Below are 26,493 nucleotides of genomic sequence, written 5' to 3' on the forward strand. Positions count from 1 at the left end.
TGCTCCTGCAGGCTCTGCCCAAGCACTCTGGGGAGGGAGCAGTAAAAAAGCTAAGACTTTTATCTCTATGATGCCATAGCTGAAAGCCTTCGTGGAAAAATAAATATTTCATGGATGTCACTTACAAAGATATGTTTTTCTCTCTTGCTATCATCATGAAATAGTGATGTTTGGGGCGTTTTCCTTCTAAAAGCACACTTCTGTTTTTCTTTTAATTGTTCGTGTCCTTCATGCTTTAAATTCTGCCCTGCATTACTAACTAGTTCAAATTTCCACAAAGGCATTTTTCCACAAAGTTCATCCCAGATGCTGATAGGAGAGTGAGCTACAGTGCATTGCACTCCAGTGGCCATAGTGTTGACATCAAACCTTCTTATTAAGATCAGTATTGCCTGTTAGAACTAGTATCAGTGGGTGAGGAAAATGTATTATGTATAATATACATTTGTTAGGGGACACTGAAAAAATATTTTTAAAAAAACAGCATTCTATAAGGACCATTGCAGGACTAAGATTTTAATCATTTATTAATTCTTTACACTTATATAGACACTCAAGACACTTTTCTGGACACTCCACTCAAAGCACTTTACAGGTAATGGGTACTCCTCTCTCCCACCAACGTGTAGCCACACCTGGATGATGCTCCAGTACTTTCACCACTCACCAGCTATCAGTGGGGAGGAGAACAGAGTGATGAAGCCAATTCAGAGATGGGGGTTATTAGAAAGCCATGATTGGTAAAGGCCAGGGGGAAATTTGGCCAGGACACTGGGGTAACACCCCTACTCTTTTTGAGAAACGCCCTGGGATTTTTAACGACCACAGAGAGTCAGGGCCTCGGTTTTACATCTCATCCAAAGGTTGGCGCTCTTTTTACAGTATAGTGCACCCATCACTATATGAGGGCATTAGGATCCACGCAGATCGCAGGGTGAGCGCCCCCTACTGGTCCCATTAACACCTCTTGCAGCGGCAACCTTAGTTTTCCCCAGGAGGTCTCCCATCCAGGTACTGACCAGGCTCACACCTGCTGAGCTTCAGTGGGCTGCCAGTTGTGAGCAGCTGCTGGCTATTTCACCCTGATATAGATTTGATATACAGTAGTCTGCACTTGTGCATCAATATTACATGCACGAAACAGTTTGCATACCAAGGCCAAAATTAAAAATATTCCAGTAAGCTGCGTTTTAATGTTTTGCCCTGCAGTAGTTATTTAGCATTAGTTATGAGGCCGGATCAGTAAATTAATGAAACAGTGGCTCAAGCCACGTTTGGACAATCGCTAACGGGAAATGCCGGCCTCTACAGCTGTCTCATCGTCTATCTTCATGCTGTGATTTGCCGTAATTAAGATCTTGATTCAGGTGTGACCCAAACCTGTTGTTAGTTAAAATTTAACTTAAAAGTGCCAAGTAATTAAGATGTCAGTCTTTTTTTGTTGAGTCCGACAACAATACAAAGTTGTAAAGAAGCACTTTTTGAAAAGACTGGCTCTGCGTTTGGTTTGGTTTCGATTTTGTTATTGAATGTTTGCTTTCATATATCCCTGGATTGAGGAAATCAAAAAAATATGGTTATACTTCACGCTGTTATTTACTTGCACTTGATTCCTCCAGCTCTTACGTCTGTGATATCCAAGACTGATGTACTGTCTAGTTTCCCAAAGTAGTCAGATCTGCGTGTTAAGTGCTGGGGTGCTCACCATGGCATTTTAACAATTAAAAAAATTACCATAATCACTGCTTGTTCATTACTGCAACAGTCTGAGCAACATTTTACTGCTTAATTTAAATCAAGACCAGAATACTATGTACTTTTCCAGCAGGTGTACCTTATTGGATCTTTATGCCTTATTTTAGTATTTATAAAACCCTATTTCACAAAGTTTTTGATAATTTTCATAATTTGGCCAATCTTCCCTGCTGCTAGCCAGCACCAAATGGTGATAAGTTTAAAAGTAATTCTTGTTTTATTCTAATGGTTCTGTATAGTATTTACATTGATTTCATGTAATACTGATGTTATTTGTAAAAATATTAAATGTTCTCTGAGCAGAGTAACCCTTGCTTCATACAAGATAGTGTGCTAACGTACACGGGTGGCGTACGTGGGATTGAAAGTTTACAGTGCATAACATAATTTACAGACTGAGCTTTTTACAGCCCAGTTATTGCTAATTGCTAGCCCAGTGATCCACTAGTACACGTGTTCAACACCAGAGGAAATAAGGCAGAGCCGTAATGTGTTAAATGGAATAGAACTGACTAGATTAACCAGGCTCTTTTTTTCATTGTCTTTATCCCTGTCCCCGTATATATACAGTAGATAGTGATGAAGAAAACACAGTTGTCTTTAGGAAAAGCTGTAATTTCAGATGTTTGTCAAAGCCTTGCTGAACTTGGCCTTTGAGTAATTTGCTTCTATTGATGAAAGTGTTTTGGACACTCCATGGCCATTAAAATCCTTTCCCTTCTCTCCTCAGGTTTGGGAAAAAGAAGGAAGAGAAGGGAAAGACAGCTCTCCAGAAGCAGAAGTCTGAGATGCTGAGTGAGGAGGAGCTGGAGAAAATGAAAGAAGAGAGAGAAAGGTAAAGTCTGAAGTCTGTACTCCTGTACAAACAGAACAGGTGTAATATGAAGAGAACAGTACGTACTGTATATATTTACTGAAAAGCACTATAAGTCTTTTTGTTCTATTCCTTCTGGGGGGGTGGAAAGTGGAGGAGGAGGGGGTGGCAGTTCTTAAATGCAACAACATCCCGTCAGGAGCATCTGGTGTCCATGTGCCGACTGAAAGGGACTCATTCAGGGTTTAAAGAGTTAATGAATGGACAGGATGCTGGAGTCTCTCATCTAAGGATTTTTTTTTTTTTAATAAAGGACCTTATCAGGCACCTAATTGTATTTAGACCTCCATCTGGTTTCAATTTGAAATTTCCAATCATCTTTTTTTTCTTCCGTGGTGACCTCACACTGCACCGCACAGCTCTGTCAGGGAAGAGGAGGTTACTAGCGCGAGTAACGTGTAGCCCTGGGAGAAGCAAATTAGGCCGGTACTAGTAGAATAATTATAAGCGTTTATTGTTTTTATTGCCTTTCAGACCACGAATTAAAGCAATTCCAGAATTATTCGCTGACTGGCCAGGTTCATTTTGAGCCTTTCCTGCCTCAATAAAGGCCACAATTACTGTTAGAATTAAAAACTTCTTTGAACTCTATTAATGTTTTTTAGCCCCAAGGATGCCACAATTAAGCAGCAGGGCGTCACTGTTAAATGCGCTGGATAAAAAAAAAAATGGTGATATATGAACTATCTCATGGTTTCCAATTTTTCTTTATTTTATAATTAACAGACTTACCAAAAAAAAGGCAAATTTATGGCTCTTTCTTTTTCACATTCTGAATGTCTGCTTTGGATCTGTTTGAATTGTGCCGAGCCCACTGTGAGGATTCTTTTAGAAATGGTGCGTGAAGTGACTATTCCAAACCCTGGGTGCTTTAGAGTTTTCAGAAACTGAATAACATCATCTGTGGACAAGTAAAAGTCCCCACGCAGGGCAACACTGATAAGAAAAGAAAGAAAAAAACATTCGACTGAAGGAGGGATGCCTTCCTACTCTCCTGTTGTAGTTTATATTTGCTGAAGCTTTTATTTAATTGGAAAAAATAAAAACGAACAGAAACTTAGTGCTGTCAAGGCCTTTTTATAATAGCTAAATTTATGGCAGCAGCTTCCGAATGAGAGGAAATTGCATATAGTGCGTTTCATTTAATAAAGCAAAAATGTTTTGTTATGTGTTGTGTGTGCCGTTAGAGTTTTTTTTGTCAATTCATCAGCAGGAAAAGAGATGTCCTAATGGTAACACGCTTAAGCCACAGAAGGATTTTGTGTTGTGTCTAGAGGTCTGGCCTGTGCGTGTGGATGGCTTCTTGTATAAAAACCAGACTGAACTAATCCTGCCAAACATGTCTACCCATCACATTAAAGAATGTGATTTAAAGACAGAGACTTGCTTAGGTTTAGATATTGCTAAACTGTATACCGGGAGGGAAATGATACTTTTTCCTTTGCTGTTCTATGTTGTAATTAATTTACTTCATATATCCAGGGGTGAGGAAACCAAGATTTGATCTGAAGACCAATAGAATTTATCCATTGCTAATGTACCTTTGCTAAAATAGCACTATCCCTTCTAAGCCAAGTCCGCATCCGTGCTCTGTACGAAGAAGCCTTTCATCACAAAGTAATGAAATTTTATATACAGCAGGTTAGTGTATACACAAAGAGGCTTTCCTCTTACATAGAGGTTTAGAGGTAAAAAAAAATCATAGCACATGACTCCATTGTACAAACGAAGAGACTCGCACATAGTGGTAAATAATAAACTGCTTTGCAAAGCAGGAAGAAAAACAAGACAACAACTTGCTTGGCGACAGCAAGATGAATCCGGTAAATCTGCAAGGAGTGAAGACAGGAAGTTTCATGAGTCTTGGGAAGGCATTCATTTAGTGGGTCGATAAAAACGGAGCATGACTCTATGATCAATATGGCTCATATGGCTCTTTGATCAAAATTTTTTATTTTGTTTTTTGTACATCATCTGAGTTCTGCAACAGTCTCGGCTGCTTGGTCTGCTTCCTTTACATCATTTTGCAGATACTGTAGTTGTTAAAGTTTTGTGTCATTGCAGTCTTGTTTGCTATGTATATAGTGTTTCTAATTCATAACGTATCATAAATATTACAAGTTAAAATACTAAAGATAAGTCAGTTTTGATGTAGCTTGATATTGTTTAGTGGCATTGGTAAGTCAAGTGATTATTAAGTGAGTGATTGATGTCTTGTCTTTTTGTCATAAATAGGGCACAAAGCAGGACCTAGCTAAATACAATTAGAGGAATGATTATACTGTAATTCCTAGTTGCTATTCCAGTGGTAATGTACGTTTTGCACGTCTGAAAAGGTTCCTTGGCACTGCAGCTTGCGGCGATCTGGTAAATCGCGCTCCTGGCGGCAGACTGGTGTCGTCTCGGCTCCTCTCATCTCTCCGCCTTTCCAGGATTGAGGCCAAGCACCACGAGCTGCGGGAGAAGCAGGCGAGGGAGCGCTTCGAGGCGCTGCCCGACGTCGAGGACGACGACGCCGACCCCAACTACGCCCGCATCAACCATTTCCGGGAGATGCCCCCCGGCCAGGGCGTGAACCGGAACAGGACGCCCTCCCCTCAGACCCCGCCAGTGCCCGTGAGCCACGGCAGGGAAGCCCCCCCTGAGGAGGCCCTAGAGGGGCTCTACGCCAAAGTCAACAAACAACGCCCGCAGCAGCAGCCGCCGCCAGACAGGTGAGGGACAGGCGTGTGGCCACAGGAAGTGTCGCCAACTGGGTGAGGCCAACCCGCCCATCTCGCTCGTTATCGCTAGTGATCGGTCAGAATCGGTCAGACCAGTTTAAAAGGGTGGCTCCGCTTGCCAGTGTGCAAGTGGCAATATTTCTGGCAGTAGAGCTAGTACTAGCAGTGATGATAACGGGACAAATAAGAACATTTTTCAAAGCCGTATCTTTAATTGTACACATTTCAATTAAATACATGTCTTTGAAAACAGTTCACACTTTCTCCATAGCCATCGCATTTTTGGGAACACTGTTTGGCTGTCTTAGCAGTCAGCAGTGTGGATTGGAGATTGTCAGCTGAAACCATTTTTAATTATGTTAACATGTTTTGGTTGGTAACATGATCGCATTCACTCAAGCACCTTTGTGTAAAGCATATACTTTGTTGCTGATCAATAGTAGTTGTGTTGGCAGCAGAGATGAAGAAAACTCAATGAGCAGGGTTACAGTAAGAGCTTAGACAGGCCTAATAAAGTAATAGGAGCTGCTTTTTGTGTAATGATAAAAGGTGGAAGGGCACATTTAAATCCAAAGTTTAAAGTAAAGTTTGAAAAGTTTAAAGTTTATAAGTACCTTATTGCGCCTGAAGGGGTGAACACTGTTGGCTGTATTTTTTTAATTCTGTTCTAAATTCTCATGAGTAGTGTTTAATACTTCCAAGCTTTTAAGTTCGGTCAAGTTTGCTGTTCTTTGGTACATCCTTCTTCAACGGGGTGTTGTGTGCTCACATTTTAAAACCATAGGTAAAGGATACCTTTTTTGAAACGTATCCATGTTTATTGGTTTATCCTTGATTTTCAAATACAAACAAAATTGTACATTGTTTTTAATCGAAGGTCTGTTTTTAACTGATGACAATGCCCTTGCTACTATTTTTGTTTTTCTACCTTCTTTAGTAGGAAAGTCATCATTAGCCAAATTTCAGTTTTATTTGCTGATCTTTTTCCCCGTGTATGTGCAGAAAATTGAAATCTCCCATAATAATCACCTCTTCCTTTACATAACTACATAACTGGTTTCATTATAAACATCTGCTTTGTAAATTATAATTCATGGCTCAATTTGGAGGCCTACAGCATACTTACGAATTACATGTTTGTCTGTTTCTGTTACCAAATGGCTACCTGACTCATAAGCAGGCCCTTGGCAACATTCCCCTGAATATTTTCATTGTCGTTGAATAACTAGTAAAACCCAGGTTTGTCAACCTGCATGTTAGACTCATTCTGTCAAATGGAGATATAATCTCTTTTGTTAGTGTGGCCTTGAGATGAAGAATGACTTAAGTGGTTTGTAATGGAACACTTCATAGTGCTTCCTTACAGAGAATTATTTGTTAACTTGCTACTGAAGGGTACGTATTTCCTCCACCATCCCTGCAGTATATTTTTAACCCACTGATTTGCTGATGCTTGTGGACAAAGAAGCACCAATTAATTCTTCAACCATGTACAGGAATACATGGTCTCAACATTCAGGATCCTGTTATCATGTTTGATTAAAGAGTTGATGTATGTCAGGACAGGCACAAATCATTTGGAAGTGTTTTTTTTTATTTTTTAAGAAATTAAATATTATGATTATGTTATGATTGTTTATCCCCCAGAGTGCTGCTAGATTCATTTTAGATGATTGGATGAGGGACATGACTTTGACCAGCGTTCCAGTTCTTTCCTGAGTTTTCAGTGACTTACAGTACAGTACATAAGTACTGTATGCAACATTGAGACTACAAAAAATAAAGAGAAATCATCAAACCCTTGGCTTAGATTTGGTGATGCCAAAACACTTTTTGAAATAAATTGAAATAATAAACTCAAGACGAGCCTGCAGATCTAAAAGGCTTGTGGAAATATGCGTGTATGCTGTGCTTTCTGGTTCCTCAGACCATCTTGTCAAATGATGGGGAATTAAACCGCAAACCCTCTGGACCAGAATCTCAAAACTAACTAGTGCTGCCGTGTAGATCCCAGGGACTAACCTAGAGCACAGTGTCCACGTGCAGTCCTTCAGATGAGATATTCAGCCAAGTCACAATTAGTTGGCCATTAAAGGCTCCGTGGCACTGTCCATAAGGGAGTGGGGGGGTTTTAACCCCAGGAACCTGATTAAATTCCACCTTGCTTTCATAATCTGGCCAAGCTCAAATTTCACTTGAACCCGTTTAAAGAATTTTCTAAATTCTCCATCTTCTCTGCTATGGAGTGGCTGATGTACAGTACAATGGCTGATGATTACTCTTACTATTGTGAACCATTTGGTTTTCTGATATTTTGGTGATTGATTCTTGTGTGGGTGGCGATAGAAAACATGTTTTAAGCAACAATAAGGAGTAGTAATAAAAATATATTTTGATCATTATAAACCATGTTCAAAACCACTCACATTATGGACTACATCTCACAAAATTGGAAAGTAAGACAAAATTATGGCGAATAGCTTTTTTAAAAAAAGTGAGTGGCAGATTAATCAGTTAGCGATTACTTTAGTATTTCTCATTTCTAGTAATCACAAAGACTCTTTGTGCAGCACGTAGGGCACACGTCGATCTGAAAGCTTGTTATGAGTGTTAATCATTTATTAACTCCTTATAATGGTTCTCCATTTCGTTTGGTACAGAACATGTTAAAGAACTGCTGATTAATTAATGAATGAGGAATTGCATATGAAAGCACTGGGCCAGCAAAATGATTTTCAAATGATATTTAGAGTTTTGCAATTAAAGTTTGAGTGTTCAAAAGTTATAAAGTGTGAAATGAAGTTGTTGGAAATGGCAGCGTTGATTTAACATTAGGCGTTGGAAAAATAATTAAAAGGCAAAATTATTTAGAGAGGCAATTAAACAACGTCTGCTGTGGGAATCGTAAAGGCCATTGAACTAACATTTAATTTCTTTATGAAATCTTTAAGGATAGTTAATTATCCTGAAAAACTATCTTCTTTCGATATATATAGTTTGTTCCTTATAATAACTCATAAGAATTTCGTTTTCTGTGTGTTAATTTTGTAATTACATTCTATAGTAGGTGTTTTTTTTTTCAAAAGAATAACTTATGGAAGACATTTCAGCATTTCAAATGCAGCATTTTCAGAGAACTGAGGAAATTAATATTTTTTTCTTTAGGGTATAATTCAGTATAATTCATTTAATCATGTTTGCTAAAACGATTTTTATTTTAAAAATGCTACCATCTATTTGTTCACCTATTTGTCAGAATTGTGCTTACATCATTCCAGCAAATAATAATCCTGACAACATATAAATAATAATACGGACATACATATTTGCAAAGAGTAGGGGAAAATGGAGAAACTGGCACCAAACATTTATTTTGTTTTTTGTTTTTATAAAGCTGATAGAAACTCCTTTGATCTATGTCCATAAAACATGGTTGAGCTTTTACATTTTACTTTTACAAAAAAAGTCACACTCGCAAAAAGAAGGATTTTTTTTTAAATAGTGTTTATGTATTTCATGTACCATACAGTACATAAATCTAGAAATAAATCTAAATTGTAGTTAACATTGTCCGTCAGCACTAAATAGATACTTCTATCTGAACTCCATTAGATTACAGCTTGAAGAGCTTTCTTTGTTAGTGTAGTGCTTCCCATTTGGAAAATGTACCTGCTAGTTAAGATGCAGGTATAGAGACTAGAGCCAACACTGTTTATGAAACAAGGGGAAAATTAAGAATAGCTCAGTCCATTACCTTCATTGCCAGTAAAATGAAATTGCCAAATATGAGTAGCATATACATGTATACTCCCTGCAGAAACGTAGTGCAGCCTTTTGAGATGAGAAAATGACAAGAAATGTACAAACTTTGGGACTCAAACCCTAACAACTTTACTCACTTGTGGCCAGAGACACGCACCCACCCCAAACCCCTCTTTTGGCGTTTAGAGAGAAAGCTTTCTAAACAAAAAAAAAGGAGCCATCCCAAATAATAATTTCACAGGGAATGTCAGTGCTATTTTTTCCTACAGTACATTACTTGTGCATCCTGTTTCTGAAGGAGGCTGGGGCCGGGACTGAGAGCAGAGTGGTTTTCCTGAAGAGGGAACTCAACTGCAGAGAGAAAAGTAACTATAACAACCGGAGCACCCTTAGGTTCTCCTGTCCATTTAGAAACAAATAATGATCTTTAATACGAGGGAAAAGGGGGCAAAGGAACAGCTGCAGTCAGAGAGAAAAGGAGAAGGTGTTGGGTAGCAGTATAGTTCATTAGCCTGGCCATCGCATACTGTGTTAGGTGTGCAGTCACAAGCTTGATAAACAGGGCTAAGTGAAGTACCTCTTTCATTAAGACTAATGGGCCTTCAGTTTGGAAGGCTTGGTTATAAAGAAAAGTGTATTTCATGTAGAGTGCATCAGGTTCAAACTTAGTTGAGTTTTTTTTTTCCCTCAGCGTTGCAGTTTGTCACCATCAGAAAAAAAAAAGAAGTGTATAAATTAATTCAGAAAACCTTTTAGTGCTCCTCTCAAGATCTCAAGGGCTCCTTTCAGATTTCATTCAGGGGGTTAATTAATCTAGTGGCTGGGGTTTGATTGAGTAGGGGAACAGCTCGAGTTCTTTTTAAGGGGGCCACAAGCTGCTATCTTTAAGGCAGCGCAGCTCGCTGCCTTTTTTTCTTTCTTCTGCAGGTAATGATGGAGGAGTCTCCTTTTTTGCTTTTAATGCATTTGCTACTTCTGAAATCACTGGCCATTTCTGTAATGCACCAGGCGGGGAGCTAAACAAGCACAAGAGGCATTACTAATCGTCGGAAGATTGCGGAGTGGGCAAATTAGAGGCAAACTCTCTGAGGCTCCCCTGCCAGGAGCCCTTTTTACAGATTTATCATGGTTAATTTAAGAGAGCTAGCAAAATGTCATTCTTCATCTCGCAGTTACGGACAGAGCACATGTTTGCCTGTCTGAAGTGGCTTGCTGCTCTCCAGAGAGCGCCACTCATTTTTCCCCCTTTTTTTGAGTTTTTCTTTTTTCCAGTCCTCATTAAAGTAATCAGCGACTGTCAGACCTGCACAACACACACTCAGCTTGGTAGGCACATCTCTCCTGGATTCTCCATCCTTGCTGCAGCCACACATACACACACACTCGAGTGCCACAGTAATGTCTTGCAACCTAGCAACAAGTCTTCCCTCCATGAAATGAAAGCTTTGGCTAACGGGTTTTCATCTGGTTCATTTAGCACAGGGGCTGGGAGTTGGTGGCTCCGTGTTGGCCCTGCAGTCTGTGCAGATTTGCAGCTCGGAACGAGAGGAAGAGCTGCCGTGTGCCAGGGCAGTCTATTTTTAAGCGTATTTAATTCGGCAGCAGAGAGAAGTGAAAGCGATTGTGCAAAGCGCAATGCAGTTTTGAGCTTCACGGGCACTCCAGGTGCATGAGTCCTGAAGCTACAAGATTGGTCCTCGTGAATGATTCGCTGATTTGCATTTGTGTGTTGTGCTTCCAGCGTCGCACTGTAAGATTCAGTATAGCTGTATGGTTAATGCGTTTGACCTTTTCAAAATGCAGAGATGTAGCTGTGGAATCCCAACAGGACTGGCAGTGATCTTACTCTGCTTGAATAGCATATGTGTGGATTCTGGTTGTGCCAGCCTGCAGAGACCCACCTCTCAGTGTAAACGTCTACAGGAAGAAAGATATCTCAAGAAAAAAAATGAATCAAGCAGGGGAACAGCCACAGAGCCTTCATCTCCGAACGTATAGCTCACGGTCAGCCCTGCAGGTAGTAACCGCCACCAACGGCATCAATTGCTCCAGACGCAGTGCTGTTTAAACAAACGAGGAGGAGGACGAATATAAATAAAACAACGGAGAACGTGCCTCAATAAGGGAACGTCTCCGAAAATCATTTTCATTCCTTTTGCAATTGCGCGTGGCGTTTAAAAAGCGGTGTCACTTCTGGTTAGAAAGGCTTCCGCCAAGCTGTCGGAAAAGGCTGTCTTTTGTTGTCAAACTGCATTTGCGAAAATGTCACTAAATGGGAGACTAGTCATTTAATCTAAGGAAGAAGGGACTAAAGAGCTGTGTTTTACTGTCATCTGTGCAGGCACATAAAAGCTTCTGAGCTGCTCTCCTTGTGTTGTGCAAGTGGCGGAGAACTTCATACAGTATATGATATGAAATCACATTTAATTTGCTGAAATTACAGGGGGTTTGTATATGGTTTTTGTCCCTCTTTTTGACAATTTACCCCCCCAAAGCTTGCACAAATTCTGTTTTTAACGCCTGAGAGAAACTTGAATTGTGACTTTACAGTAGTTTACACTGTACCTTGTAAAGTGTCGGCACCTTCTGGTGGAGCAGGAAAAACAAATTGCTACCTGTTTTCCTTTAATGTTTTCAACATTTCTCATTGCAACCGTTTCTTTCATGTTTTAGTTTTAGTTTCCAAAGCTTCCTGGTCAAATGTTCTGATGCCCACAAAACAGTCTTTCTGAGAATACTTTCTTAGAGTCGGTTGTAGGATAGTGAAATCGTTTTGACACTTCTTTCTCGCCCTTATCTTGGATACGTTTTGCAGTGGTGTCTCTTGGCACCTGTGTTTTAGCCTTTGTTTGCTGTCTGCCCAACCGCAGATCAGGCAGGTTGTAAACTTGAACTATTAGTATAGAATGATAGTGTAACAGCTTCATACTTATGGCATCTAATGTGGCCCTGGCTACATGCATTTCCTTCTTTTACTTTGCACAGTGTCCAAGAAGAGAAGACATAGCTAATTTTTTGGAGCATCTTTCATCAGTCTTGGGAGTTGTCTTTTTGTTTTTTTGCAGGCTTCAAGACGTTGGTCAAGTTGCGTCTTTCTCAACGTATCGGATCAGGAGATACCGCTTGATGTCAGCTGTGACTGACAGTTACTCCCACACACTTAACAGTCCATTTCTAAAATTGAACTATAAATTTTGGAACGGAGCCGGGCTCGCGCAGAAGCAGACGGCAGGCTTTGTCGAAAGCACGTTTTGCGCTAGATTTATGTGGCTCAGATCCGAGTCATCATTTGCAAAGCACTTAAGATTTGCTGACCTGACCTTTCTTTCTACTGCCACCCCCACACCCTAGAAAACACCATTACAAGTTAAAAATTGCATCTAAAATTTCTCCAATTACATGTATGGTGATACAGGGAATGCAAGAATAAACTGCCATTCCTGCAACCAGTCCAACAATTTTAGAAATTAAATAAGGACCTGCTTAATACACATATACCTCTTATAACACCAGTCTGGTGTTACAGAGAAGCAGAGCACTCACAGGTCACTATAACATGCTACTTATAGATATATGCTCCCATGTTTTACCTGTGATTGATGTATGAGGGCATCATTGGGTTATAGGTAATGATTCCAATACTCACACCCTACAAACAAGAGCCATTTTAAAGCATATTATAAACAAGTATTTGTATTTGTGACCAATATCAACCAGGCACACACCCACCCACACATACCTTATAATCTGCGTTGTAACATCCATACTGGTTCTTTGCTTTGTGATTTTTTTTCCCCTCTTTTAATTGCAGTTCTCTTTCCTGACATTGTGGGTCGAAAGCGCCAAGGAAAAGGTGAAAATGAGGCACAAACGAAGCGTCGAAAGTCACAAAATTACACCCCCCCCCCCACCCACGCTCATTAGCTTCCAAACTGAGTGCTTAGCACGGAAATGCTAGCCACAGTGCGTTTCTCTCCCCGAAATTTCAACCACCTTGTGGGTGTTCTTCATGTTTCTTTCTGCTTATTTTCATTTATCAGACGTTTGATAAACATCCTTTCTAAAGAGCTGGATCAATACTGGTCACTACACGTGGTGCCGTCTAAGTTTGTCTCTTCATTGTGAAGGAAATACATTTGCTTACCCCTCTACTAAACTTTGGTTAATGCACCATCCTAGGCTACACTTTTTTTTTTCCCTTTCACACAGCGGTGACCAAATGAAGCATTGCTGAAAATGTAATGCCTCCCTCCCCCTGCTTTCCTCTTCTTTGTCTGTCCTTACTATGTGCAGGTCATAGTGCGGAGCGCACTTTATTTTTTCTAATCCGGCAGGCGAACTGCATGATGAAGAGTTTTGAGTCATGGGCTGTGTGATTTCTAATTAAACATTGATAGTGTTATTCGTTTGGACGGCATGGCGTGCGCTCAATCAAAATGGCAGCTCTAATTATGTTCCCGGGATTAGCTAATGGATTTTTGGAATGTTAGGCGGCGGAATTTCACTGCAGTCTCTCCAGGCTTCCCTGGAGCCGCTGTGAAGGAGGAGCTTCAGCCAGTGATGGTCATTGCAGAGTGTTGGTCAGGGAGGAAAGACTGGCAGAATTCATTTGTGTCAGTTCGAGTCCCCTGACACCACTTAACTCTCTCACTGCTGAGTGTGTTTTCAATGGCCCTACGCAATAGGACTCCACCACAGAGGCATAAGACCTGATAGTGGAAAACCAACCGATGCCAAGCAGTTCAAAAGTTACGATAAAGTGTTGCCAGAAGATTACTGTTTCAATTCCTGCTTTGGGCGTGACTGTGTGCGTCTCACCCCAAATTAGTTTTTTATTTCCTTTTACTTCGTGCATCAGATGAGATCAAAAAATATTTTTTATTAAGTTGTTCATGCAGAGTTCTCCTCTTGGCCTTGGTGAATTATCTATTATGAATATTATGATACGGTTTAATACTGAACCCTGAAGGATTGATCAGAACTAACCATTTTATGCCGAAATTGGTGCAATTTCCTGTAGTTTCATGATGTTGTACAGCACTATTTTTGGTTCTAGAGGTTTCACAGTTCTATATTATTTGAAAATCAAACTCCCAAGTTGAACACAGTTTGATGGTGTTTTGTCCATTGTAATGGGAAGCCACAGATGGGTGTATTTCAGCAAGCCAAATTCTCCTTGCTGGAGAGAATTGTGTGTGAATTGTGTTGTTCCTCTGAACTCATCGGTAAGGAGATTATTTTATTAACTTGGCTTAAAGGTTCATTTTTTGGAGTCAGAGGCAGTCATCTTCTGATGATGATAATAATATAACCAAATGTGTGCAATGTACTTTGTTTCTAGTAAACCAAAATTTTAACGGCTTTAAAACAAACTTTGCAAGTGGGTTGAAATGCTAAGAGCATTGCAGTCAGGTACTTCTCATCTGGACAGTATTTAGCAAGCGCTAGCGATGTTGGTGGGATTGAGTCACGAAGACCTTCGCCAGAATTCCCAGTCCCACCATCGTGGTTGCATGATTCATCGCTGACAGACGAAGGCAGGTGGATAAAGTAGAAGGGACACTATTACCAGCGCTTAATCGAAACTGACAGGCACACATTTGTACATTGACATCATCCCCATCCAATGCAATTGGCATGTTTTTCTTATCTGTAATATCCTGGTCAGTAGTCCGTGCAAGTCATATGTGTTGGCATTACAGAGCTCCACTTGTTTAAGGTTTAAATATCAACCTGTGAAGCTCTAATTGGCTGGATCTGAATGACTGGGAGAGGCGTAGTGTTTAAACGTGCTGTAATTGGCTGGACATGAGCGAGGAGGAGGGGCTTTGTGTTGAAAAGTGCAGTCACGTCCAGTGGTCATTGTTGGTGGAAAAGAAGTTGATGGAGATGTTTGGAGAAGAAAGAAATTGGATGTTTAGTGGAGATGAAGAGCAGAGTAAACAGGCTGGGGGGGGGGGGGGGGGAACTCTACATTTTGGAGACTACCGTACCATAACCCACTTATAATTTGGTTTTGAAATGTAGCTTTTTTTCCACTGATGTAAGTTGCATTTATTGCTTTGCATAAATCTTTAAAAAAATGAAATTAGCTACTTCAAGTGAAAGTTTATTCAGTGTGACAAACTAGATTAAATGAATGTCTCTGAATTATTGCTAGCTTGGGCCTGTGTGAGCCCTAATGTTCCGTCTCAGTCATCCACAGACAGTGCTATCCTTTTTCCAGAGTTTGAACAAACTTTTCATTACTTGGATCCAGTGACCCACTGTGACACAAAGGGACCCACAGCTCATTTTTAACATTGAGCTACCATATACGTCAGTGGCTAAAAAACTGACCTTACTAAAGTGCTAGTACTGTACATCTCCACTACCATCCGGCTGCTTCCAAAGAAGCTGATGTGTTTAAAGTGAGCAGCATATCAAAGTAAAATCCAGTATTTTACTGTACTCCAGAAAGTTTTTATTGTAGAAATCTCTGAGAGTTTTTTTTATTATTCTCCTATCTCACAAAACCAAGTTAAACACTCGTGAAATTAAATATAAATTGTTTCAGTGAAGAATGCTTGTTGATTGCATCTTGATGAGTGCTTTACACTGTGGCTCATGGATGTTTTATATACAGTATGCTTTGAGTTACACACTTGGGTGCAAGAGACGTAGGTTTGTCAAACTTATTGGCCATTCATTTCAAAGCGTACTGCAAATGACTTTATGCACAAACAGTGTACTACAGTTATTATAATAATAATAATAATAATAATAATATCACTTTATTTACAATTTCTTGCATTAGGAATTATCTTTTCGCATACCCCAGCTCGCTCTCCATGAGACACACAGACAGGGAGAGAGCCTGGGGTCAGAGTGCAGGGTCAGCCATTTATATGGCACCCCTGGAGCAGTTGGGGTTAAGGGCCTTGCTCAGGAGCCCAACGGAGTAGGATTCCTCTACCGGCTGCGGGATTTGAACCGGCAGCCTTCTAGCCACAGGCGCAGATCCTTAGCCACAGAGCCACTGCTCCGCCCAGTTTGTAGTACACATAGGTTCATTTGAAACCAGACCTAAATTGAACTTTATTCCAGATTGTTTTCTTGAAAGTGCATAGTTCTGCAGAAAAGCTTACTCTCCCTTTCATCTAGCTGCTTCTCTTTTCCAAAAACAACAATTACATTATGTGATAGGAATTTCATTTGCACAAACTTGTTTGTTGTTTCTCCTTCGGTTATGGTCTCTTTATTAAATATTTTGTTGGAGTCAGGAGTTTGTATAATGCATTTCTGAAAATGACTCACTGCTTCTCGAGTTGTACCTAAATTAAGTCATCTCTGAATGAAAATGAATCCGTTTAAAAAAATAAGCTTTTAGTAAGTATATATATTTTAGCTATGTTCCATGCTTAAAGCCATACAGTATGTATTTCAAGTGGCAGCCCCACTGAAGCTCAACAGGTGTGATCCTGGTCAGTACCTGGATGCGAGACTCCTGGTAAAGCTAAGGTTGCTGCTGGAAGGGTCTAAGTGGAACCAGTAGGGGGCGCTCACCCTGCGGTCTGTGTGGGTCCTAAAGCCACAGTATAGTGATGGGGACACTATACTATTAAAAAAAAAAGTGCTGTCCTTCAGATGAGATGTAAAACCAAGGTTCTGACACACTGTGATGAATAAAAACCCCAGGGTGTATCCCAGAAATAGTAGGGTTGTTACTCCCGTGTCCTGGCCAAATTTCCTCCAAGCCTTTCTCAGTCATGGCCACTTAATCCCTATCTCTGAACTGGTTTCATCACTCTGTTCTCCTCCCCACTGAGAGCTGGTGTGTGGGGAGTGTACTGGCACACTCTGGTTGCCCTCGCATCATCCAGGTGGGGCTGCACACTGGTGGTGGTGGAGGGGATCCCCATTACCTGTAAAGCACTTTGAGTGGAGTGTCCAGAAAAGCGCTGTATAAGTGTAAGGATTATTTATTCATATTTGTATCTGCTCGAATCTCAGTGTGAATGCAGTTTTACAACCTGAAACCTTTTCATCCATCTGTCTTGTACAGATAATCACCTGGACTGACTACAGCTGGAATCAAAGCTGGAAGTCACTTGTTGCCCTTGCTGAGAGTTCAGTTCATTCACAGGCTGAGGTGCTTATATCGACACATTACTTTCATATTCTAGTTACTGTGGGGGGACTAATTAAAAGCCAAACACTACATATCCATGTATTGTTTTACTGTATGTATTGATCCATATTGTAAAAAGCTTAGAATTTAAATCAAGGAATGTTAAAATTGTGCAATATGCTTGTAAAATCTTATTTAAAATATTATCTACAATATAGGTCACCATGTTACAGAAAGTATATTGGTGCTCCAAAATCACTCCAGAGCATCTAGATGCATTCCTGTGAATAAAAAAAATATCCTAATCTGAGAGGCCAAAAGAACTGTTTTAGGACAGAGTGGTTTTAGTCTTGAATGGGTATTCAAAATCCTCACAGGCACAGCCAATGTCATCCCGGGGGACGTCTTTAGAATCGACCCTTAAATGCAAAACCAAAGGATACAAATGGAAACTATTGTTAACCACCTTCGAATATGAGAATAGGCGGCACTTCTTTACAGTAATGGTTGTGGGAGTATGGAACAAGATTCCCAGCCTTGTCGGTTGAAGGTACAGTAATCCTTTAGATTGTTTTCACCAATCCAGCTAGATGAAGTGTTTGCATGTAATGTGACACTTGGAAAGATGTACAATAGCTTTAACTGTAATTGAAAGGTCAAGAGAAATTGATTATTTGTACTCATGTGGTCTATGTACTTTCCCTTTTTTTGGTTTATAAGTTAGAAGTACCCTAAATTAGTGGATCTCAGAAATAAAAATGCAGTGTATTATAGTCTTTTTTCAAAATTCCTGATAAATCTGTTGTCTTTTTTTCAACATCCTTTGGCTCCATTGTCTTTATCTGAGAGACGAGCTGAATGCTAGTTCATTTCAAGAATATATGTGTAATAACGGCGCCTTTCCCAGACCATTTCAGATTTAGCTGCATGAAATATAACCGGTTCGTTGAAGCTAATGTGCAAAGGAAGCCTTCGGGAGAGCTGTTAATTATTTACAGGTCGTTAGAAAGCAAAATTATGAAACTGGTGTTTTATGATAAAGCACTCCTTCTTTGTCACAATCAATAGGCGCCTTTGATAAAATTGTTGTTTTCTTCTGTGGTGCCCCATCAATCCTATAAACTAGCCATGAGGGAGCTTTTGTGTGTAGTCAAAAGGGAAGAAGATGAATGTTAGTACACATTTATGCTTTATTCTTTCAGGCATTTTGTCAGGGAAAGTGAGGTGAGAATTAAAAAAAAAAAACAAAGTTCAAATAGAGTATAATTGTAGTGATCTAATTCAGCCTTAATTGCAGGTCACGTGTATATCCTAAAATCACATACAGAAGCAGACGATGTTAAAGACCTTTGTGCTAAGCTTCTACCCTCTGTAATGACACCCTGCTAATAAATACTGAACCCAACCAGCATCTGTTGAGGGGGATGATGTTATCATTATCTTCTCAGATGAAGCACAGCCAGCAGTTTCTGCTGGAATGAATCGTAAAAAGTTTTTTATGAGAGAGTTCATTTGGGCAGTGCCAGTGTCGTTGAATAATAATAATAATAATAATTGCTTACACGTATATAGCGCCTTTCTGGACACTCCACTCAAAGCGCTTTACAGGTAATGGGGACTCCCCTCCACCACCACCACCAATGTGCAGCCCCACCTGGATGATGCGACGGCAGACATAGTGTGCCAGAACACAGTGGGGAGGAGAGCAGAGAAATGAACCCAATTCATAGATGTCAGGTGTTTGAGTGTTTTTTGTTTTCGTCTTGCTTGTGTATAGTAAAGATGATCACCGTGTGAAAGAACATAGGTAAGAGCAGCAATAATAAACCACCTGTGTATTGGTTGACACGCAGTAATGGGGTGAAATGATCACTGAAAATGGTCAGTTTGCTTTAAAATGTTTGGTGGGGGTTACTAAAAAAAATGGATATGCATTTTTCTGTCTTTGTCCTGCCAGTTTGCAATTGTCATTTGTGAAGCGTTCCTCCAGCTTATCAGAGCCATCTGGTATCTTCCATGCTGCGTGTCCCACAAAGCCTACTAAAGAGTATGCATTGATTTGGCTCTTGCTGTACAGCACTATAAACTTACATTTGCCAGGCAAGTCACAGGAGCCTTCGTATCGAATGATGCAAAGCACCAGCTCACAATTAGGATGCCTTAATCAGCTCCAGTCTGTCTGTTTCTCTGGGGTGTCCAACCAGTGCTCGCCCCCTGCGTCTGAAATCCCAGTTCACAGTGGCTGATGACAGACTCTAAGCAGCAGTGTCTGGACTGCAGGGCTCAGACTACACGCCAACAAAAACTGCCTTTACTAGTTAAACCGCCTGGGATCCCCCCCCCCCCCCCCCCCACAGCACGACTCCGTTCAGTTTGGAATATGAGTCGGCTTGTCAAAAGTATTTAAATTCGGATGAGCTGCAGAAAGGGATTAATGCATTCGTTCTTGGAAACTGGGGGAGATGTGATATTTTGTTATTTGATTACAGCTCAGAAAAAGCCTAAATGAAAGAACATTTGCAAATATCAGTGAATGAGATGCTGCACAAGCCGTTTTGTGGGGGGAGATGCGGCAATGTGTTAGAATACAAGGGGATTAAAACTCTGGTGGAAAGTTACTGGCCCTGTGTCAGGTTGGCACAGGGCTCCTCTTTCTCAGAATGGGAGTGCAGTTGTTCTCTCAGCGGAAAGGAAGGCTCACTGATGAAGGCTGTTGCAGACGCTGACAGATGGAAGCTGTGGGGCAGGCTGCAGCCGGCGTTCCTCCCAGCGGGACTAACTGCTGCTAATGCTCGAGGTTCGCGAGGCGATGCGACTCCGAACCGAGACGCGGTCGGAGCAGGAGTTGAGAGCGTCAGAGTCTGGTGGATGGAAACTTGATGGAAACCATCCGAAGAGCGAAGGAGGGAGAAACGGTTCCCCCTTTTTTTTTTCCAGGTTCCTGGGCGGCACCGCATCCATTTGCCGGCCTTGCTAGTTTGCGTGTCCCGAAGTTGTTGAGCTCATGCATCTGTCAGCCCCCACTGCGTCAGATCTTCGGTATGCCAGGCATTTCGGCAAGCCGCTTAACGAGGTTTCCGAAAAACAGCGCGTTAAAGAAAACTAATACTCATCGTTAAGCCTTTTTGCCGGGCCCTGCTCATTTCAGTCGCCTTTCGTCGAGTTGTTGTTAAACTCAGGTCTCCCTGAGCCCCGTTAATGAGTTGATCTGCCAGAGTAGAGCAGAAAAAAACAGCAGTTTTTTTTTCCTTTTGCCATTGATGGAAAAATGCTTAAATTAGACCTGACGTTGGTGCGCTGTGTGAGTTCTTCGGCGAACAAGAGGAATTTGTGAGAAGCTGCGCTTGTGTACTTGTCCCGAGAGATGGAGATGCTGACGGTACTTTTCTGTTAAAATTTTTTTTTTTAAAGTTGGCAGAGTGAAAGCACACAATTTATAACAAAAAGTAAAAGTATTGATTGTGCGGAAAATACAGGTGGGAATCTCATTTAATGCAGGCATCAGACTTAGACATATCTGTACTGGACTCTGTTTTTTATCTTTCAACTGATGGTTCACTCATCCCACTCTGAAATACACTGCAAATCCTTGATGATTATAAATAAATTAGCTAGCACTATAAATGAGCGAATATAATTTAAAACAACTGCTTCTCGGTGGTTTATGATTTAGCCACCTGAAAAAAATAAACAGCCTCTGCAGTTTTAGAGATTCAGCATCAATCTTGTTTTATTTTTTTCCCCACTCACTTTTCTCCCTAAGAGCCTAAGGGCTTCTACCACATGCAGTATGCAAATTAACCATTAACACTACTACTCCCAAGAATTCTCTTAGATTTGTGAATGGCTCCCTAAAGTCCAGTTGACTGCCAACTGGTAGTTTGAATTTCAGCTGCACTAGGCTTCTGTTTCAGGATGCTAGAAAGGCAAACTGACTTGATCTCCAAAGAATACTGAAACATCTTCACTAGGAAAGAGATGTAGCGCTTTCAAAACTGCATGGGGTGTTTACACTGAAGACTCACCAGTGTGCAGTGATCGTAATGCTTCAGCCAGTTGGCACATACTGTACTGTAAGAAGACATGACGTGAAAAATGTGGTTAAGAACTTGGGGTGATTTCCCTTTATCTTCCATGGGTTTTCGTTCTTCTTAGTGACATTCAAATCCTGCTCCCCCCCCCCTCCCTCCAACCCCAGTCACTAGATCTAGATCAGGGTGTCATTCAACACCATAAAGCCCATATTCTTCCCTTTGGGGGAAGAGGTGGGTGGTTTACTGCATGAAGTAATATCCCAGCAAAAAGCTGTTGTTTGTAGATGCAGTCCCAAATGATCCCCCTAAACTAAATGTGGAGCTTTGTCATTTATTCGCTATAGGCCTGAATGTGTCTCTACTAGATCTGTACACTTCTTTATTGCTCATGATCGCTAGAAATGATGTTTCTGTGGACTACTGACTTCCCAGTGGGAGTGGTGCTTCCTTACAGGTCTCTTACAATAGACGGTCCCAAGACCCCACTGAGTTCTACCTGCCAATAGGGTAGTGCTCTTCTAAGCCGAAGCACCTGCTATACCCTGACCCCAGCTCGTAAAGAATGATTTCTCCTTGAATCTTCCACTCAGCGTTCTCCTCCTTAATGCGAATCATCTGCTGATCTTTGGCTGTGCGTTTCAGTTCAACTTTCTGAATAGGGGCTCTCTTTTTTTTTTTTTGGTTCATTTGCTTGAGGCGAATTTTGCAAATGAAAACAGCGTGACTTCTCTCAGCAACGAGCAATAAAGCGCCTTCTGCCTAAAACAGTTAAGAAATGGGTTGCCCCGGCTGTAATAAATGGCAGCCTTTGTTGAAAAAAATCAGAGCCGGGCAGATGCGATTCGTGGGACGCAGTTTTGCGTGAGAGCGAGGTGACACAGCAGAAAAGGTTGTTGGGAGTTTATTTCAAGCGTCTGAGTTCTTTGGAAGTTTTTAACACAGTGTTTGACAACTCATTCTTAAGGATCTAACGTCTAATATTAGTGTGCAGACGTTATCTGTGGGTCAGACATTCGGTATATCCAGTATTATAACATTTCTTTCAATGTTAATTTAACATGAATTTAATTAACATTTCTTTAAACATAATTGCATTGACTGGTATTTCATTTGTTTAACTTAAACACATACAGAGGGAATTTCAGAGTTTCAGCAGTAGTCTGCTGTAGACCAGAATTTGCTCTAAAGGCTGTAATCTACTGTAAGTGGAAAACAAAAGGTGCTTTTCATGTTAATGTGATTTTGGCACTCAAAATGTGCGAGGAAAAACTTCTCTGAAGCTCTGTTTGTTTTTCTGTTCCCTTCTGTGCTAAATTTGCCATCCTATTAAGTAGTTAAACCTACATGAAAAAATAACATTTTTACCCTTTTTAATAGTTCCAAATGTCCTTTAATCCTGAATCTATCTCTAATAATTTGAATTTGAATAAAAAATGGCAAGTAAGTTAATATGCCTTTTCTAATATTTTTTTCTCAACAGTCTTTCATTAATTGTATTTGTTTTATCACCCAGTTTTGTTTATCATAACAAAGGTAATACGGATATGTATGAATTTTATGTCCATCTAACCTGAATTGAAGAATGAAACTGCTCTCTAGGACTGAAATCCTCTTAGGACCACTGATTTTGCTCCTTATACTATTAAATGTCATTTTCTCTTTGCATATATTCATGTGGGACTGATTGAATAGAAATGCATCTTTGTGAATGTGGCACCTAATATTTAAAAAGCTGTCACACTTTTACAGGAATTCATGATTCCCTGTGATTATAGAATTATGCTGTCACTTATTCATCCTAGCCAGTCCTCTGAAAGGCATAGATTTTTAAAAGAAGAGAACAAAAAAAGAAAGAGAAAAAAAATTCTAATTGGCTCAAGAATGCATTGATGATAAACGGAGTTGGGTGGAAATCGTCCCACATTAGTAACAGAGTGACAGCCCTAAGGATCCCAGCTATTCAGAACTGGTCTCCCAATGGATTATTGTTGCCAGACTTGTGCTTCCTATAAAGGTTGTAGGGTTGTGTTTGTCTTCCTTATAATATTATAATATTCTATTCTTCTAACAGGCTCTGCAGATACAGTAAGAACACCCTAATATGTCTTACCTTGAAAGGTCAATATTTGTCTGGGATTCCTAGAGGGTTCATGGCTGTTTTGCTCTGTCATCGCAGCACCGTGGACCGAATTCAGCAACTGCGTAAGGAATACCAGCAGGCCCGACGGGAGGGGGCAGCACCAGCATATGAGGAGCTTGAAGCCCGCCGAAGGCCCCCAGAATTTGACCCGCACAGGGTGAGTATCGCACGTCCGCACGACCCCAGTGTGATCTCCTTCAAGAAAGGTGATCATAAGCCGGTGAGCCAACGACTAAAACTGCGTAATGAGACTCCATCTCCACAAACCATGTAAAAACTTAGCCGATGTGTAAATTTATATGTGCCACACATGCTAAAAGCACGCTAATTTATGCAAAGGTCATGGAGAGATGGGGCTAATGAGGGAAATGATATGCACATGGTACTGGCATGCCCATCTTACATGCTCATTTGCACAGATAGGAGAAAAAAAGCTGCCGTGATGATCCAAGACCCTTCTTATAAAGGCTGCCATGCAGCGTAAGTGTTTTATCAGAACATGAAGATGATGAAAGGATATTTTCAATGCATAACAAATAATGGCAACTGGTACTTCAGTGTGATGTCAGTACACATAGCCTGGACATTATCTTCAGGTGCAGTACCTTCTGATTAGTTGCGTTCTTAGGCTTACAAAAGGCTTACATGGTAGTACAAACGCTGAAGTGTATCATTATCATTTACAGTTGAAACAGCCAAGTACTGAAACAGCCAAAGATATTTAACATGAAGGGCCATTTGTCATGGATGGATCCAAAGCAGTCTGGTTCTGATCTGAATGACATCTCCCGAGCCATGTTCTTCCTATGTTTTTTAAATTCTTTGCACATGGGCATTTTTCTTTTAAATGATGTTTCTCATTCCCCCTAATCACACAGCTAACCCAGTTAGTCCTGTTACTTGTCACCCACCCCATAGACATAAAGGCCAGAGCTGGTCATTGGGGAAAAAATGCAGAAAATGGTCTGCAGAACCAGAGCTCAGTGTCCTGATGAGCACATCGGTGCTTCTGATAAGGAATGTCAAGTCTTATGACCTCTGCTTGTGTGTGTACACGAACTTTTGTGAGATGTGTGTAGCTGTGCTTATTTTCCACTGAGCTGAGCTCAGATTTCCACTGAACACATCTTTGTAAGGGGCATTCACCTTTTTACAATGCAAACTCAGTTCTGGCTGTTACCCACATCTAACAGGATACTGCTTATAATCTTCTTTTGCAGGCATTTACTAAATCAATGGGAATTTTTCTAGTTTTATAAACTGCTGATAACTGTTTCCAGATTTTGTAAAATGCCTGCTTATCTCGGCAGGGCTACAATTTTATCATTTTAAAAGTATAAGAGATGGAAATACAAGGTTTAGTGGAAACAGCACCAATTTGCTGAAAAAACACAGGCATAATATATCTTCTGCCCTGTTAGCTATTTTGGTTCATTTTGGCTGAGTAACTGCATATACAGTAAGTACATGTTACACTGCAGGATGACAATGAAAAGAAATGTGATCTTTGTCAAACTTAGCACAGAACCCAAAAAGTTGATAACTGGCTTGGTTTTAATAAGTATAGTTGGTGAAGACTGGACTCAGCCAGTAATGTTTGCTTTTTTTTTACTTCTTCCTACCACCTCCTAAGATTCTACAGCACTTGTAATCTCCCCTCATCCTGGTAAGCCATTGGGTTTTCTGGTTCCAGTTCCACGTGGGCATTTACTGGCTTGACTGACTCAATTGTTACTTATTTTTACACATTGACAACATCTGTAGTATGTGAACTGTATCATTACGACACCCAACTGCCTTTGGAACTTGTTAGGCTGTTGAAAGAAGATTCGCTCAAGTAGTGAAAGCTGTATCTGGGATCATTAACTGGGCCTTGTGTCCCAAATTGCCGGGTGTGAATTTGGGCCTTCTTAGCCAAATCAGACATGACTTCCACACATGCCTGCACACATATTTGACCAACATTTTGTCAGGGTTTATTGAGAATGGGGTTTCAGGGTTTCCTGAACTGATCATGTGTGTGTTACCACAGTTTGTTGGATTCCAGTGAGCTTGCAATGTTAGCAGGGGGAGCTACATTATTATGGCACCAATAATAATAGCAATTTGCATTTAAAGAACTAATGTGGTATATAAAACAAGAAAAACTGGTTACTGGAACTTCTCAGGGACCAAGAATCAATATTGCTTCATAAATGCTTTGAGTATTTCAGTTGTTTTCTGCTCGGCAGTGTTTCCGATGCTCATTAAGTACAGTATTCCCAGATTATAGAAAGAGGTTGTCTGCCGAGTGAGACTGATAAAAGGGCAGTGCAGGTGCCTGCCTGTTCAGACCCTGCGTGACTGAAGCAATTGTGACTGGGGCCTGTTACGCACCAGTAGGCCTTGTTTGGGTAGCCATTGGGAATTTGCTTAGTAACAAGAGGCAAAGGACATGACAACAATTGCAGTGGGCTTTAAAGTTGAATAAGGACTCACAATGTTTTTCCGTTTTCTTAGGAGGAATCTTAAATACAATTGGCTACACTGCTTTTTATAATAAAAATAAAAACAGAATGAAAAATACAGTGGCCAGTGCCCTGTACAGTGACAATTATGATCTGAAAGTTGCGCTTTTGCGCTCTCCTAGTTAATCGTTCAAACTCAGAGGAGAGTCTGGCTTGCTCTTGCCTCACGCTAGCTTGATCTTGGCCCCACATTCAGCATGTGACCACATTAATTAGAAATAAAGACTTGTTTCCTTTCAGTGCAGAACGGCTATTAATTTTGATAACATTATCTTTAAGGAAGCTATGTGGCCGTCCTCTCACAGAGCTCACTCTTTATCGCGATGGTCGTACGCTATGAAAAATTAAGCATGACGTTTCATTTTCCAGTTGTTTTTTTCCCTCTTCGGTTACAAGTGCGTGCTTTGTGTTTCTGGGAGCAAGATCGTTTATCTGAACTTCTAAAAGCAGCGAGAGAGAAATGTGAAATAATTTGAAACCCTGACTGGATGGCAGAATGCTTTCCCCAGCGTGATTGATGCATTGTGGTGGCCTGGTAAACACACCGTGTGGTAAACATAGTTCAGCGCACTCCCATTGGGAGTCAGC

General features: G+C 40.7%; 1 protein-coding gene across 3 annotated transcripts in view; it reads left to right on the plus strand.

Moving 5' to 3' along the window:
• Positions 1–26,493, plus strand: part of pard3ba (par-3 family cell polarity regulator beta a) — a 315,539-nt gene that overhangs the window by 236,277 nt on the left and 52,769 nt on the right. For all 3 annotated transcript variants that reach the window (XM_088930125.1, XM_088930127.1, XM_088930126.1), the window contains 3 exons: positions 2,486–2,590; positions 5,062–5,343; positions 23,435–23,555. In XM_088930125.1, coding sequence (XP_088786251.1) covers positions 2,486–2,590; positions 5,062–5,343; positions 23,435–23,555 — 508 coding nt within the window. The remainder of the gene's footprint in view (positions 1–2,485; positions 2,591–5,061; positions 5,344–23,434; positions 23,556–26,493) is intronic.

Source organism: Atractosteus spatula, chromosome 13 (assembly GCF_055471065.1).
Source record: "Atractosteus spatula isolate fAtrSpa1 chromosome 13, fAtrSpa1.hap1, whole genome shotgun sequence".
NCBI lineage: Eukaryota > Metazoa > Chordata > Actinopteri > Semionotiformes > Lepisosteidae > Atractosteus > Atractosteus spatula.